Source organism: Coffea arabica, chromosome 7e, assembly GCF_036785885.1.
Source record: "Coffea arabica cultivar ET-39 chromosome 7e, Coffea Arabica ET-39 HiFi, whole genome shotgun sequence".
In the NCBI taxonomy this organism is placed as follows: Eukaryota; Viridiplantae; Streptophyta; class Magnoliopsida; order Gentianales; family Rubiaceae; genus Coffea; species Coffea arabica.
Window position 1 is genome coordinate 2,199,610 of NC_092323.1, and position 15,798 is coordinate 2,215,407.

Consider the following 15,798-nt stretch of genomic DNA (forward strand, 5'->3'; position numbering starts at 1 on the left):
CATCGGCATCTTTTAACTGCTAGCCGCTCCCTGCTACATCTTTTTTTTCTTTTTTCTTTTTTTTAAAAAAATTCCCTTTAGTAGTGATTCTGCTGTCATTATTGTATCTACTAGTAGTACTCGTCTCTACGGTATATTAGCTTTAACTTAGGAGAGGCTCTGGTAGTAGGTAAGGGTGCTTACTAGTTCTTATTAGTAATTTCTTCCCCTCTGCCTGCTTTGGTTTTATACTTTTAGGTACTCTTATTTTTGTGTTTTATACTAGTAGTATAATATAACTGGACAGTTTATTTTATGCCTTCATTCGATTGGGACACGTTTTTACATGGGGAGCGTCCTATTTTTCCCGCTTTCCTACTCTGGGTCTTAGAACTTGTCGCGTGAATAAGAATAACTCTTTTTTTAATTTATATATGAACAACATTTACACCCATTCTAACGAGGACGGGGACGAAAAATAAAGGAAAATGGCCCTTCCGGACTAGAACGATGCCGTTAGCCTTGCCGGTATTTGACCAAGTTAAGACTCCCTGTTGATTGCCCCGTGGATAGTTTGGCCAGTCATATATCGCAACGGATCTTCTGTCCCACATTCTGTGTCATTCTCTGTCATATTTTTTATTATATTGCTATTTCTTCTTCATAAATATCATATTTTAGTTCTTTTTTGTTTCCTTAAGATCCAATAACTATTAATTCAGTAATACACAAAATTTAACAAACTAAAAAAATCAAAATGCATAAAAAATGAGATTTTTTTATGAATTTTCTGCTGTATTTTTTAATTTTTTATTATATATTGCTTTTTTGAAGTTGTTGTATTTATTTATTACTGAATTAATAGTTATTGGATCTTAAGGAAACAAAAAAGAACTAAAACATGATATTTATGAAGAAGAAATAGCAATATAATAAAAAATGGGACAGAGAATGGCACAGAATGTGGGACAGAAGATCCGTTGCGGTCATATAATCATTCTTTTAAGGCATTGATTAGTATTTGAGTCTCGTGATTACCGTGTATGGAGTGGATTGGGGCGTTTTCTTCGAGCCGCAGGAAATTAGTCGGACGAAAGATTGAATACCCCCATGTTGTAAAAAAAAAAAAAAAAAAAAAAAAAAAAACTCCCTGTTGATTGATGTCGATCTGATTCTCAAAAATGTGTCTTGAAAAGTTTGAAAAAAGTAGTTTCGAGGTGATGTATTTAGACTAAACCAGCCCAATTTTGATATCGTCTCCCAGCATTCCTTCAGTTTTATGTGAATTTCTGTGTAATCCACGTGCTCCTAACATGTATGTAATACAGATAAGGAAAAAATAATCATTTTTATCACGCAGTGCAGTAGTAATTTGTTTAAATAAACAACTAGTACTACTTTCAGGGTCTTTTTTAAGATCTTTGTTATCATTTTCCAAAGGCAACTCTACGACACTTCTATATTTATGTCAAATATCATGTTTATGTAAGTTGTTATATGTTGTTTATTTAGAGTTAATTTTATATATACTGACAGTGTATATATTATCAAAAGTTAAAATTTAAATTTAAATTTAAATTTTATATAATTATCATTCATCCGACACTGATAGCGTATATACCATCAGTGTATATAAGATTAATTAATTAATTAATTAATTTATTTATTTTTACCATCGCGGGATAAGTGACAAGTGGAACTAGCAATAGGAGTAATGACAGAGAGATTTTCAATTGTTTTTAGCTTGCCATTGATACGCGGGATTGCTCCAACAAATATACTTATAATGCAAAAGAAAATAAAAGCTTAGTGAATAATTGTGTGTGGTGAATACATAAAAAGTTAAAAACAACCCGCGATCAATAAAATGTAAAACTAGTAGTGTTCATTAATTACTTTACTTTGCAGGATGTATTATTGTCTGCGGTCCGTGAAAGACATGAATTTGCAAATATTTTTTAAGTTAATTGTGACTAACTATTAGTAATTGACCAAAAATGTAAAATGCAATTCAAAATTTTTTGTTAGTATCGCCTGGTGTAGCAGTGCTTGTAACGTGATGCTACTGCGAAATAAATAGAAAACAAGAGCGGCTAAAAATATTACTAAAAATTTTTAATTGGAAATCATTTTTTTTTTAAAAAATGGAAAGTAAAAATGTTTTATTCCAAAAAAAGAGTAGTACTGTAGCAGCAGCAGTAGTAAATTTGGTCCCGTCCGGCTGCCTGAGGTGACAGAGAGAAACCGGAGGGGATTTTGGTAGTGGCGAAACTTCGGCGGTGGCGAGGGAGTGGTGGGGAGGGTTTTCGCTTTTTGGCCTTTCCGCCTTTTCACCTTTTCGGTGGCTGGCAGTGGCACTTTTGTCACAGTAGTGTCATACTGTCACTCCTCATTCACTTGTTGAGGTTGCCTCCGCTGCTCAGTCTGTTGTCCATTTCTGCTGAGGAAGATGGGAACCTATGAAGACGACCACGTCAGTATAAATATAACCACTTCGCAACTCAAACGCCAGGCCCAGGAGACCGAGCTAGGGTTTTCATCCTCCGGCTTAAACTCGCAAACTGAGCGAGCCTTAGTTGCCAAGTTCCAAAATGTTGGCCTAAACTCCTTCGACAATGATAACCGAGGAGGGTTGAACTCTGCACACAATGACTCCGGTGGTCCCCAGCGCCTTCCGTTGCGACCCTACGCCGGAGATTGCCCTCATTACGTCAGAACCGGAATCTGCAAGTTTGGACTCACCTGCAAATTCAATCACCCTGTTAAGAAGACTAGTCTGGTATTATGACCATTTTACTAGGTTTTATGGACTCTTTGCTGGGCGACCAGGCCGCCCTTTTTTTTTTTTGAGTTTTGATAAATTTTATGTGCGGCTTATTTCACGCTCTATTGATTTGATGATTCTGTATTCCAGGTTGTTAAGGACAAGGACTGGAGCTCAGATAATGCCGGTCAAATTGAATGCAAGGTTGAAACCTCTGGAGTTTTCATGTTTTCTTATTTCTTTTGTTTTGTGCTTCTAGGGATGGAATGATGTCTTTTCTTAACATAAGCTGAAAATTTAGACTAGCTTGATTTTAGTTGGAGTTATTGCCTTGTAAGTGCAAATCGGTGGAAGAGTATTCGAGGAGTCGATTCGGTGAAATGGTTGGATTGAATATGTTAGGACATTGTTTCCCTGCCTTGTTGAACAATATTTTTTCTGATTTTAGTTAACTAAAATGTTGATTAACTGTCAAAATTACAAGACGCAGCAGCAGGTTTTATATGATAGGCTTGTTTTCTTGATGCTTTATAGATTAATTTTCCAGTTTTTATGCTGGAGTTCTCTACTAACCAATAATGTAATCTTGAATCGCTTGACAATGTAATCGATGATCTTTGCATCTTACCCTCTTATTTGGTGGCATTGGATCTACCTGATTCAGAGACATTCAATTAAATTTAGATGTTTATATGTAGTGACAGTGCTGTTGAGATGTCTTTTATTAGTGATTATTATTCTCTACTATTAACCCAAAATCTTGGTAAATTACCATCTGTGCTTTCACACTCTGGCTTCTGTTGTTATTTTGCACAATTCCGTCTGAATTTGTGATTGAGTTGCTGTCTTCTAAATTTTGCAGTATTACTCAACAGCAGGAGGTTGCAAATATGGTGAAGCTTGTAGATACAGTCACTCTAAAAAGGAGTCTCAAGTTGCAGCTCCAAAGTTTAACTTTCTTGGTTTGCCAATGCGATTGGTAATATTGCAATCCAGATTCTTGGGAAAATCTCTAGTAACTCTTTTTGTCTTTTATATTCCATAAGTAGTTGCAAGATCATGTAAAATTTTTTTGTTGCTGTCTGCATATCCTTCTTGTAATTATTGATAAGGATAATAAAGTTTGTTGAGTCATAAATTGAAGTTTCTTTTCGGAATTGATAAGGACAATAAATTGAAGTTTCTTTTCGGAATTGATAAGGATAATAAATTGAAGTTTCTTTTCGGAATTTGATTTAGATTTTTTTTTTTCTTTTTGGTATAGGGAGGGAAAGAATGTCCCTACTACATGCGCAACGGTTCTTGTGGATATGGAACTCGGTGTGTGTTTCACCATCCTGAACCTTCATCAATGGGAGGACTGGACCTCCAGAAATCATCTCTGAATGGTAAGCCTATTAGACATTCGGCTCATTCTTTGGGAAGCCCAAGCATTGACTCTGCTCCACTGCATCTGTCAGAAGCATCCCAACCAAATCAAGTACCTTGGTCTACACGTCCCTTGTCGAGTACTCTTTCCTACCGAAATGACTATTCATCTCATACGATTGCGAATTCAGTTCCTCAATGGATGCATGGGCATTCTGAATTCAACGAGTGTCAGGTATTCATGGTTTTTGCCATTCCCTGTTGTTGTTTACTTTCAGCTATTCTTTATGTCCTTTTGCCTTTTCTCATTCTAATTTTTATATCAGAATCTGCTAATTTTGGCAGTAATTTTTTGATGATTTTGGTTGAAATCTATTGCATCTTTTCTCGTAACCTTGGGAGCCTGCTTTTTTTTTTTTTCCTCCCCGCTTCCCCCTCTCCGTGCTTTTTAAAATTTCATTGTGTAACTACTTGTACATGTCTTAGCCACATAATTCCTAGTATTTAGGCATTTTAGGGCAGATAAATGTTTCTATATTGTCTAATTCCAACTTCAATGGTGTTTTCAGCAGCGACTTTATCATCAACATGAACTTCTTGTGACTCAATTTCTATCATCTTTATGGCTGTATGTTATGAAGTTTACTGAGTTTTCTTATGTGTGTATGTCTTACTACTGAATATTGCAAGATATACATCCTGCAGTGTTGCATATTGGGATGTCTTGCTCTTTTGTTCATTATGTTTTCTGACTGTGGAATTTGGCTAGTCTTTGTATATTCGAACTTCTTGCAATTGGACACCAAGGAAATATGATATATCTTCTGTGCCAGTTGTAGTTTATTTTATATTTTTATGGATGGTTATCCTAAGACCAATAATGATCCATTATTTGTCTCCCTGCATATGCTTGTGTAAGAGTATATAGTTCTATGTGTGATTATCTGGACAAAGGTAATAAACTTTTTTTTACTTTGCTTCTTTTTGTCCTAGGTTACCTTGGAAACCATCCTCACACCATCATACCCTTTATCTCCCATGCATCCCTGCGTGTATTTGTCTACCCAGAATTCAAGAGTCTTAATAGATACTTTTTCTACCCGCTTCTATTTTTTCTTTTCCTAGATTGTGTTGTGAGAGAATTATCCCCAAGCAAGACCAGCATGAGCTAAAAAAAAAGCAGTGGACTGGAAACACAAACTTGAAGACTGGAGCTTTTGTTTTTTGGGTATATTTGAGGATCCAGTTTTAATATCTGTTGCCTCTTTCATCCCTATCTACTGCTACATCCATCATTGTTGCTAATATGTGCCTTCTGTGTCAAATCTGCTTCAAGTTGTACAATGTACCTTGTTCTGATACTTTTTATTTATCATTAACATAGGCTGAAGAAGTGCCTCAACAAAGGAGCAGGAACACTTATCTAGTTTCTGGAGCAGCTAGAGCAGATATGCTGGAGCAAGATATTCCTGTGCAAGTTGAAGAATTTCCTGAACGACCTGGTCAACCTGAATGTGCTTACTTCATGAAAACTGGGGACTGTAAATTTAAGTCTGCATGTCGGTTTCACCATCCAAAGGGCCAGCCTACATGCATTCTGAGTGAGAAAGGCCTTCCTCTTAGACCTGTACGTTCAAAGCTTTTTCTTGCAATCATTTAAGTTTAGTGACTTGTAACTGATCACTTTGGAGTTTCTCTATGGACCATGACATGTGAAAGTCCATGAGTAATATTGGGCCAAAAGTTGGAAGTTCATGCTGAAAGCTTTGAGACCTTTACAAGCTTCTATGTATACCTATGGAATCTCTATATTTTCTTTAATCTGACTTAAACAAATTAGTTAGTGGATATTGAATATGAAAACACACTTTTTAATATGCTGCTGTCATCTTTGTGCAAGAGAAGAGATTGCATTTTGGATGAGTAGTGCTACAGTTTTGTCTGGACTAGTGGTCACTATGTACTTTCATTCCTAAGTAGTCCTCCTATGATGCACAAAAATTTTAGACATTTCATTTTCTTAAAGGTTTCGTGATCATGATTACTCACAACCTCTATAAACTGGTGCAGGGCAGAAATATATGCCGGCATTATGAACGTTTTGGCATCTGCAAATTTGGCCGTGTATGCCTGTTTGACCATCCAGTACATCCTAATTTGTCAACGTTCAAGGATTGACCATCTTCAGAACCATCTGGTTATGATGCTGGATCTTGGATGCAGTAATGGTTAGGTTTAGGCAGGTTGCAGTACATTCTCAACTCCCCAACAAAACAAAAAATGACATCAAGTTTTAATGACCGCTGTTACCCCTTTTGATCTCCTGATAGACCTTAGCTAGGGCGAGTTTTGCGTAGGACAGGCATTTTTTAGTGCAGTTTTCATTACTCTATATACTACCCTAATTGTAAGAATAGCAGGAAGCAAATGGGGTATGATTTTGCAAGGAAAATATGTTGGAGATGAAAATCTTCTGGTTAAGAAATATACAAGGACTCAATGTAGTATTTTGACTTTTTTTATCCTACCATTTAGAAGAGCTAATAGCATATTCTTCCTTTTTATTCTTATGTCAAAAGCGCAGAGTTCCTCGACCATAAGTATCTTGTTTACTTGTTCTGGTGACTGACCAGAGGCTGAGACAGGTGGTTCTTGACTTAAATTTGATCCACATATCACTGTTGGGAGGGTTCCTACGATCAAATGGGACATCCCTACCTGCATATTGAACTTAAAAATTCACGAGTTCAAAATTAGTTATGTCATGTTTTGACGGAGGGATTAAGTGTCTTTGTTGGTTGTATTTGACCCTCTTATTCTGCTTGTCCTTTAGGTGTTCTATTTCTTTGTTTTGAAGGGCTTAGTTGGGAGCCAGGGCCGGGCGCGCTGTCATGTAGTCCCATGATATTCACCGAGGAGTAAAATCATTCAAATTTTAGATGTATTCAGTTCGAGTCACTAATCAAACCTTTTTCTGGAAGTCATGTCAGGTTGCTCGTACAAAAGTACAAAAATGTTGGAGATAAAACATGCCCAAAACCCGAATGAGCCTATACAGTATATAACATTTGCTATGTGGGGACATGATGCAAACCATGTGCTTCATTTACAGATTCCTCGAGTCCATTTATTGCTGCTGGCACTACAGTTTTTAGCCTCTGATTTTTTTTTTTTTTAATAAATTTATAGTCTAAAGAAAAGGCCATTTAGAAGCCATAAAGTTTGCATAGGCAAAGAGACGAGAAGGTGTATCTAAATTGTTCCTGTCACCTCTTCCCCAGCATGATACATGCTGGGGGAACATGGAGACATAACAAAATGGTAATAAGATTCAGATGAGGCCGCTGGTTAAATGTACAAGCGCCTTACATTCGGCCTCCTTGCCAACTACGTAATGGTAATCTGCTGAAATCAATTGACGCCATGCGTTTGACAGATTCAGAGCTTCAAAAGCAGCATCGAGCCTCAGAAGCAACAAAACCATTTCTTCTGCATCACCGGAAAGAAACACACCCCAAAAAAAAAATTGTAAAATCTCTAATCTTATGCTTATGGAACATGCACGCGCAGTTTGGACTGGAGATTTAAAAGAAGCATCAGTACCGTGGTGGTGGGGGACTGCTGATCCGTTGGTTCTGCTGGCCGAGATGCATGGTCCAAATTTTGTCCTTTGTTGCCACCGGCTGCTGTCCCGGTAGCTTTCTTCTCGTCCCTAGCCTTGGCAAATATGACTGTAAATCCATCAGCTGATGCCGGATTGTTCACATCCCACTCGCCGAACTTTGGCAATGGCCGACCCTTCTCCTGCTGTACATAAATCAGACCTTGTAGACAGTGAGTTTTCCACTATAACACGACCATATTTATGATCAATCTACTGTGAGGCATGCCGAGTACAAACAACCTAAGATTTGGCGCTCCTTTGCAACAAGTTAATGTTCTTCCCGCGATAATAGCAAATACTATATAGGCTAATCTCTTATGCACTACAATTTTTTTTTCTTTTTCTTTTAGTATGTAAATGGGCTTATATCAATAGACTGCTGTTTGAGGAAGAAGAAAAAGCAAATTGCACAAGAAATAAAGCTCCATTGTAGAATTGTTATACTGAACCTAGTACAAGAGCAGAGCACTTTATCATAGCATGGTTCAAGACTAACACAACCAAGCGGACGTATGGTGTAATAACTGCAGCAAATAAATGAGGACCTTATACGAGCCCCGAAAATAAAGAGGACAACTTTTTTTCTTTTTTTCTTTTTTAGCATGATCGTGCTTCTTTCAAGAATTCACCATGCAATTGTTTTCAGGATTTCTAATAGATAGATAAAATTGAAGACATTACGAGGATTTTGCTTCCCAACAAATTCTTTAATTTCTTCTTTTTCAAATGAAAAATCGACATTTTATGCGTACCACCAAGAAAGTCACCTGGGCTGACATGGGGGCTTGCGGTGAAAACATAAAAGAACTGATGTGAATTCGTAATCATGCAAAAACTACTAGCTCTAACCAACAGAGAAAATGAAACGCCAGGATTGATAATCGGTTGGCCCTCCAACGTGATTAAACCGGCTTTGTACTAACCAAAATCATAGATGATGACAAAGCAAAACCATGATATTCGAGAGGAAGATTTTAAAAAATGTAGCCAAAAGGGCAAAAAAAAAAGGATTATAAAACGTAAAAAACTTACCGACATCGTCAAGGCGGGGATTGGGCAGGAGCTGTGATGGAAAAGGATGAGCAAGCGGACTTGGAAAGAGATAGAAGGGAAGAGGGATAGAGGGATGGGAAGGGATGAGAGGAGGTGGAGCAGCGTGGTGTGGTGGAGAAGATGAAGAAAATGGGTGCTAAAGGATAGGAAGCGCCGTTGGCAAATGTGGGGAATGGAAAGACAACAATGGGTAGGGGGACGTATGAAGTTGATCCACCTAACTAATAGATATACAAACAATCCAGCCTGTTAATTAAACGTCTCATTTATACAGTCTATTTGGCAAGGCCTCGCGGTTCCTTGTTGTACAGTTGTATGTCACGTAAATCAAAGGTCAATGTTCGATAATTCAATTTAATGAATTCAAATCTTAATATGTTCAGACCTACATGTTTAATAACAAAAAATAAAATATTTTAAATAATTAAATGACTATAAATTATTTAGACAAAACTTATTTAAAATAATAAATGATTAACTACTTACTTATCGCTTAATATAGAGTGCACTCAAATATTAAGATTTTATTACTTAACAATCCAGTCCCTTATTTATTCAGATTTCAGTTTTATCAATACGTTAGTTGATTTCTCTATACTCCTATCATAATCAGAATACAAGCCCATTGAGCCGTGGCTGAAGAGGAAAAGTTCAAGAGGTAATACCAAAGTCCAAGAGGTATGGGACTGCGCTGGATGGGAAGCATGAATACGTCCTCTGTAGCACTTCCTGCCCCCGTTGTCTTGTGGAACCCCGAGTCCTATCTCGGCCCTGCAGCCCTCCTCCATGCCCAAAAGCTTTATTTTGAGCATGATCATCTATTGCTTCAATCATCAGTCATTACTCCGTGGCAGGAAAGCAAGCTGGTAACGCTATTCTATTATCCTTTTTCTTACGAATTTAGTGCTAGACTTACAATTAGGCAATCGTGTGATTTCAGTTTCTCTGCATATATATTCCTACATTTTTAGGATGTTTACGTAATGGACTTGGTTGCTCGGGATTCTGGGAAGCATTCTGGCCCGTACGCGGAAGAATATAATACTCGTCAGCTCTTTGAAGTAGAAATTACAACTACTGCGTTGGCTTATTAGGCCACTGGCCACGGAGTAATTGATTAATCTACTCGTTAGTTAATGTACTAACGCCATCAGATTAGCAATTGGTTGATACAGAACCAAACCAATCATCGAGGTGATCTCCAAGCAACCAGTTTTGAAGCTTCAGTAAACTGTACCAAGAACTTCACAACCGGGTCTAGCAAGTGGAATTGGGAACCAGTGCTAGGGGTACAAGTTCATTATTATGCTCGCCATGCACAACCCATAGGTTTCACGCACGCGAGGATAAATATATTTGTTCTCACGCAATCAATATGGCCCCTTTTTACTACGATAGTGAGCCGAGACAAAAGATTGGCACATGAAGACTTTTATGCCTACATACTGGCTGTGTGATCCCCAACATAACAAACGGCAGGATATTCTAAGACACAAGCTCATAGTTTATTAGTGTCACATCAATTGCATTAGATCTGCTGAAAACCTCTGCACAGGATCTTATATAAGAGAGCTCTACTGAGTGAAAACCCTCGAAAACCAACCAACCTCAAAAGCACCCTGGTTTTTCCTGCTAAAACAATGGAGCAGCGGGTAATACTTACTTTTCTGGTTTTAATGGTCTTTACTCAGGCATTGACTTTTGCAGTCCAAGCAAGCCATGGGCGTAGGTTTCTCCCAAACCTTCTACTTCTAGCATCACCTCCATATGTTACCGTGACAGGTAATGGGACTAATTCTCTCACTCTTTAGATCTACATTCTATTAAAGGATAAAAAAGGACCAACCATATATGTCTATCGTTCTTTTCACTAGGATGCAACAATAACTGTGACACAGCCTGTTGTTATTGCGACATCAGAGAACAGCCGCCAGTGTGTGTGCAATGCTGCAAAGAAGGGCCTTAACTTCTCATATCATGATGTAATGCGCTCTAAATGTCTCAATACTACTAATATATCATGTTGCTCAAAAGCATCACGCTTCAGGAAATCAGATGATCCTGTGGAACAGCAACGTGCAACTTCTTCTTCATTCCATGAGCTGAAACTAAGTTCTTGAACACCCCCCCCCCTTCCTCCGATTGTTCTCTTTCTATTTGGGGAAAGGGAATGACAGAGGGCAAGGGTAGCATGTCTGCCCTGGAACAGAAAAAATATTTGCAGATTAATCGACCTTATTTTTGTATAAATCATATATGTTTTTAACTTTTTATTGATTCTGCATGAAAGTTGCACAATCATCTTGCACGTATCATCCTATTACCATTTCAAGGTGTAAAGAAACATCAAGGTAGCAGGAAGTTGAAATGATTCTTAAGGATAAACAGTAACTAGCTGCAGAACGAGGAAAGGTTATGGTAAATATGCTTGTACTCTTTGAGAGGCCAAACTGGAAATGCACAATTAAGAAGGTTAGCAACTCAAGCTAACATGCAGCACAATAATTCACCAAGCAAACATGCAGCACAGTAATTCACCAGGATATCTTTTGGAAATCGAACATTTATGTTGTGCAAATGCACAAAAGGAACAGAACAAAAATCAACATTTAAATAATTCAACTTCTCCAAGTGTACATGCATTCCAGTCAAAGAAGCACTTCGATACATTCAGATTTATGGTTTGTGTTATCTTTACTAATTTTGTCCAGTCAGATGCTAAAAAGATCAGTAGCAGTATAAGCCTTTTTTTTTTTTTTTGGTGCAGTATTGATGAAACAACACATGAAAAAGCGAAAGCAATTTAAAAAAAATACACACTTACTTATAAGTGAAAAAGCATACAGAAGTCATTTCCTCCTACAAAGTCCAAGGAAAACAGCAGCAGATGCAACTTGAACTTTAAGATCCGCAATATCAACATCATGTCCACCTTCAACCAGACCCCAGCTGTCTACCTGCAAAAACATCATAAAGCAACAACTTGAGGTACTAAGAATATTTGGAAGAGATGCAAGAGGATGAAAAAACAACATGAACTAGAACCTGTAAATCTTCTTCTAGTCTAATAAGCTCAATGGCCTCCTCAATATTCAATCTACCACGAAAGATTCCAATGGCAATAACTACAGAATGAGCAGCAGCAGCAATTGCATCAATTGCAGCCAGTTCACAATCATTTGTCCTTTTGAGCAGGCCTTCAATGGCAGTTACCAGACCTTCTTCCTGCTTACCACCAAAGAAACTGGAATATATGACAGGTTTATACCCAAACTCTGATTCCAACCATTTAAGCAAAGGGTCAATCTTCTCAACTTGACGTTCTACAAATTATGTGGACAATGAAGAAACTCAATAGTTTTCACTGCTGAAAGGAAGATGCTAAATCAAAACTAAGTGCATGAAATGAAAACATTTCACATTTGTCCAAAGAAAGGGAGAATATAAAGGGCATTTACTTGATTGAAGCAATAAGGATTCATCCTCATGTTCAGACATAGCTTCTTACATATGTTATAAGCAGCAAATCATCATAAAACTTTCAAAAAATTCTGACGACAATGTTTTCCTGAACACTTGATCCATTTCATTACTAATATGTAGCTGAAAATTCCAGGCCATAAATCTTCCTTTATTTAAACAGTGAAAATTGGTCATCAGAAACATTCTGCAATTGTCTGAGGATGGATGAGATTCCAAGGCAAAAAGCAAACACCAACCACTTTCCCATAGACCATTTATGAAGCATCATGTACATGATGGCATCCTGACTCAAAGCAGAACAGGTCTATGTATTGAAGTGCCAACTAGCATTAAGAGAGGCCGAATAGTAATGATTGAGTAAAACAAATTCAAATGTTGTGGTTAAAAAAGTCAATACATTCTTGAATATGACTATGTATTGCATTACAGTGATACTGTTGTTTGTACTTATGTTGCCTTATTCCTCGTATGTTTGCCTTGCTTCTTGTTCTTGGGAGGCAGAAGATGAGCACATAGGAATAGTTTGGCAATTGCATTTATTACGACCAGGAAGAGGTTGACGAGGAGTGATTGAAGAATAAAAGCTAGTCATGAAATATAAGTTAGTAATCAACAAATCTCACCCTGTTATGCGAATCGGGCAAAGGCAAGACAACAAGGAATGTGCACTCAGAAATTCACACATAGAGGGAGATAAGAAAAGAAGGCACCTACCGAAAACACCCTTGGTGAGATCATTGTCTGCTGGAGCTCGACAGAAGACCAAATCCTGATGGAATTTCTTCATCAAATTCTCAATGACCTTGGGTCGAGTAAGTCGAACTCTTTCCAATGCAGTGCATGCAAGTTTCATGAGTGGCATTGTAAAGGGCCTAATTCCATCTGTTTGCTACAATACAACAATATACTATTCTGTAAATTCAAACAAAAATTGCTAATTCTTTTTATTCGACAAAAATAGAGTAAAGAATCACCACAAGAATCCAAACTGTGGCCAGAAAAAGGAAAAAAAAAGAATGAATTGGAATTCTAAAAGAAGGAAATTGATGAAGACGGAAGCACCTGATAGTCCCATTCAGCAGCAACAGCCATAGCAAGAGCAGGGGTGGGGCACTTAAGGGGTCTCTTAGAAGGGGATTTAAGGGTTCTATAATCAAGCATCACTGTCCACCCATTTCCATCATCAGCTTTTCTGGTGCTCACGTTCTGGTAAAATCTCTTTCCCACAATTGATCCCGTCATGAACGACATGGGCATGCTCACCGAATCTGATTGTGAGGATGAAGACGACGCCGTCGTCTTAAGGCCTTTCACATAGATGGGATCCTCCTCCTCGTTAGTCTTGGTCCGCGACGCATTTGCATTTTCGTCCGATGAGAAGGTGAAGGATGATGACGATGATGGATCTGCGTGCTCGGGTTTGGATTGGGGTTGGGGTTTCCCAGCGGTGGCGACACCGCTGAGCTGGCGGAGTTCGGAAGGTAGGGTTCTGAGGGCATAGGAGTAGTAGTGAAGGGTTTTAGGGGTTTTCCTCAGCACCATTGCAGAGGCCATTTTTTTCTCTTTAACTCTTGGCAACCCTCACCTCACCACCGCTGCGTGTGCGTGCGTGAGACAAGTACAGGCAGGCGATAACAACAGATGGGCTGACGGTGAAGAAATTTGACTGGGCTCCTTTTATTGGGCTGATCCAAAGTATGTGCGTTAGAACAAAAAATGGTCAAATTAACGAAGAAGAGTAGTGTTCTTCAAAAAAATAATAATACAAATTAATGAAGAAGAGTGTCACATAAAATTGTCAAGATTGCGTGTTGTCACGGAAAACTAGTCAAATAAATGAACTAAAAAACGTCGAATTATTTAAGAGAGCCGCAGCATGCAAGTGTAAAGAATTGAGAATAAGAAATGAAAAAAATCCGGAGCAAAATTATTTTTAATGACGCAAACTATTTTTAATGATCATTTTTGTTTTTTTTTTTAAGAATGACCATTTTTGTTCACTTCAATTTATTAGCCGCAAAGCCTTTATACAGAAACAATAGAGACCAAAGTCTGAATTAAAAGCATTGGTTACGGTTCCATGTCAAAGCCAACTTAACGTCACTACTCTAAAACTGCATAAACGAAAAGCTTTCCCCATGTTGCCGCTATCTTAAACAAAACAAAAATAAACGGGGAAGTATATCCCTCTAGGTATGGAAATGGAGTTACTCTATTGATATTTTTAATACTCCACATTAGGGGTGGGCACGAGTTGGATACCCATCCCTAATATAATTTGGCTGACCCGACCCTAATATATCGGATCAGCCATTTTGTAACCCTAATCCGGTTCCTAATGTCTTCGGGTACCCGTTACTCGGGTATTCGAAAAAGAAAATGGCGGTTTATAAGCTACCCGCCTTTAATATCAACATGTTTTTCATTAAAAAACATGCTTTCCATTAAAATTTGTAGAGATATTGTAATCAAAATTCATACATCACCATTCTCACACATTTCATCCAACAATCAAATCGATCTCAAAAATTTAGTACACACTATAATTATAATATCTAATAGACAAAAAGAAGTTTCATGATAATTTTGAGTACATCACCATTCTCACACATTTCATCCACTACAACACAACAAACACAAGAATAATAAGTATCTAACAACTTCCCCAACTACCTTAAGGATGTTATGGTACAAGACTGCATCCAAAATGAGTTGATTATGGAATCAAGTCTGGAAAAGAATTGAATAGAGTTAATTATTTTTGGAGAAAGTATAACCAAATTAAGCTTGAAAAATCTTCCCCAACTTCCTTACATCTTTGAAATAGACCTTATGACATTAAAGGTGATGAAAAAGAAAAATAAATTTCTTGAACTAAGATTAAAGAGACAAATTTAAGAGACATAATCGCAATAAAATAAATCAAATAAATAAATAAATGGAAGACACAAATGTTTTAATTATCTAGCTAAAAGAAAATTGGAACTCCAAACACAAATCTTTGATTGAATTGATGAAAAGTTTGTAGGAAATATCGATGGAGGTAGAATAAAAATGAAAAGAATTAAAGGGATGAGCAATTTTTGTGATAAAGTTTCACAAATTTTTCTTCATTTTATTCATTTGATTCAAATTTCACCAAGAATATTCGCTTTCTTCAGAAAATATGAGGAGAGGCAGATCATATGATATTAGAAAATGAGGCTGTGAGCCACTTCACTTACACTTAGGATTAAAAATTATAAAATTATAAAATGATTCCTAATTTTTTAATATTTATATAATATAGCCTGCGGATCGGGTATCCGCGGATTTTTATTTTTCTGATCCGTGTCTGTTTCCATTTTTTGCGGGTATCCCTCAACTGTCCCGCTAAGAAAAATCAGATCAGATATCCTATTTTTCGGATCGAATTTATCAGATTTTTGAGTGGTTGGATATTTTTACCCACCCCTACTTCACATCTTGTTAAATTAATTTTTTCATA

The 15,798-nt window shown here is 37.3% G+C and overlaps 2 protein-coding genes across 5 annotated transcripts; one reads left to right on the forward strand and one right to left on the reverse strand.

The window, feature by feature from the left end:
• Positions 1-2,109: 2,109 nt before the first annotated feature.
• On the forward strand, positions 2,110-6,669 carry LOC113722949 (zinc finger CCCH domain-containing protein 43). Of its 3 annotated transcripts, none has more exons than XM_027246191.2 (7): positions 2,110-2,758; positions 2,894-2,947; positions 3,606-3,722; positions 4,008-4,131; positions 4,207-4,346; positions 5,496-5,738; positions 6,182-6,669. In XM_027246191.2, the coding sequence occupies exons 1-7, from the start codon at positions 2,429-2,431 to the stop codon at positions 6,287-6,289; spliced, it is 1,116 nt and encodes a 371-aa protein (XP_027101992.2). In that variant the 5' UTR covers positions 2,110-2,428; the 3' UTR covers positions 6,290-6,669. The 3 variants fall into 3 exon arrangements, with proteins under 3 accessions (XP_027101992.2, XP_027101989.2, XP_027101990.2); XM_027246189.2 differs by having other exon boundaries at positions 2,112-2,758; positions 4,204-4,346; XM_027246188.2 differs by having other exon boundaries at positions 4,008-4,346.
• Positions 6,670-7,714: 1,045 nt separating this feature from the next.
• LOC113722945 (uncharacterized) lies at positions 7,715-14,002 on the reverse strand. 2 transcript variants are annotated; one of them, XM_072060239.1, is made up of 6 exons: positions 13,374-14,002; positions 13,026-13,200; positions 11,874-12,151; positions 11,653-11,785; positions 8,808-11,023; positions 7,715-7,935 (listed from the first exon to the last, which is right to left on the reverse strand). In XM_072060239.1, exons 1-4 carry the CDS (start codon positions 13,863-13,865, stop codon positions 11,678-11,680), a joined length of 1,053 nt encoding a protein of 350 aa, XP_071916340.1. In that variant the 5' UTR covers positions 13,866-14,002; the 3' UTR covers positions 7,715-7,935; positions 8,808-11,023; positions 11,653-11,677. The 2 variants fall into 2 exon arrangements, with proteins under 2 accessions (XP_071916340.1, XP_027101985.2); XM_027246184.2 differs by having other exon boundaries at positions 8,808-11,028; positions 13,374-13,999.
• Between the last annotated feature and the right edge of the window lie 1,796 nt (positions 14,003-15,798).

Coding starts and splice junctions, on each gene's coding strand:
- LOC113722945 (XM_072060239.1), bottom strand. CDS start 13,865: ATGGCCTCTGCAATGGTGCTGAGGAAAACCCCTAAAACCCTTCACTAC. Junction 13,201..13,373: donor CTGCTGAATGGGACTATCAG/GTGCTTCCGTCT, acceptor GTTGTATTGTAG/CAAACAGATGGAATTAGGCC. Junction 12,152..13,025: donor TCTCACCAAGGGTGTTTTCG/GTAGGTGCCTTC, acceptor CATAATTTGTAG/AACGTCAAGTTGAGAAGATT.
- LOC113722949 (XM_027246188.2), top strand. CDS start 2,429: ATGGGAACCTATGAAGACGACCACGTCAGTATAAATATAACCACTTCG. Junction 2,759..2,893: donor CTGTTAAGAAGACTAGTCTG/GTATTATGACCA, acceptor TCTGTATTCCAG/GTTGTTAAGGACAAGGACTG. Junction 4,347..5,495: donor CTGAATTCAACGAGTGTCAG/GTATTCATGGTT, acceptor TCATTAACATAG/GCTGAAGAAGTGCCTCAACA.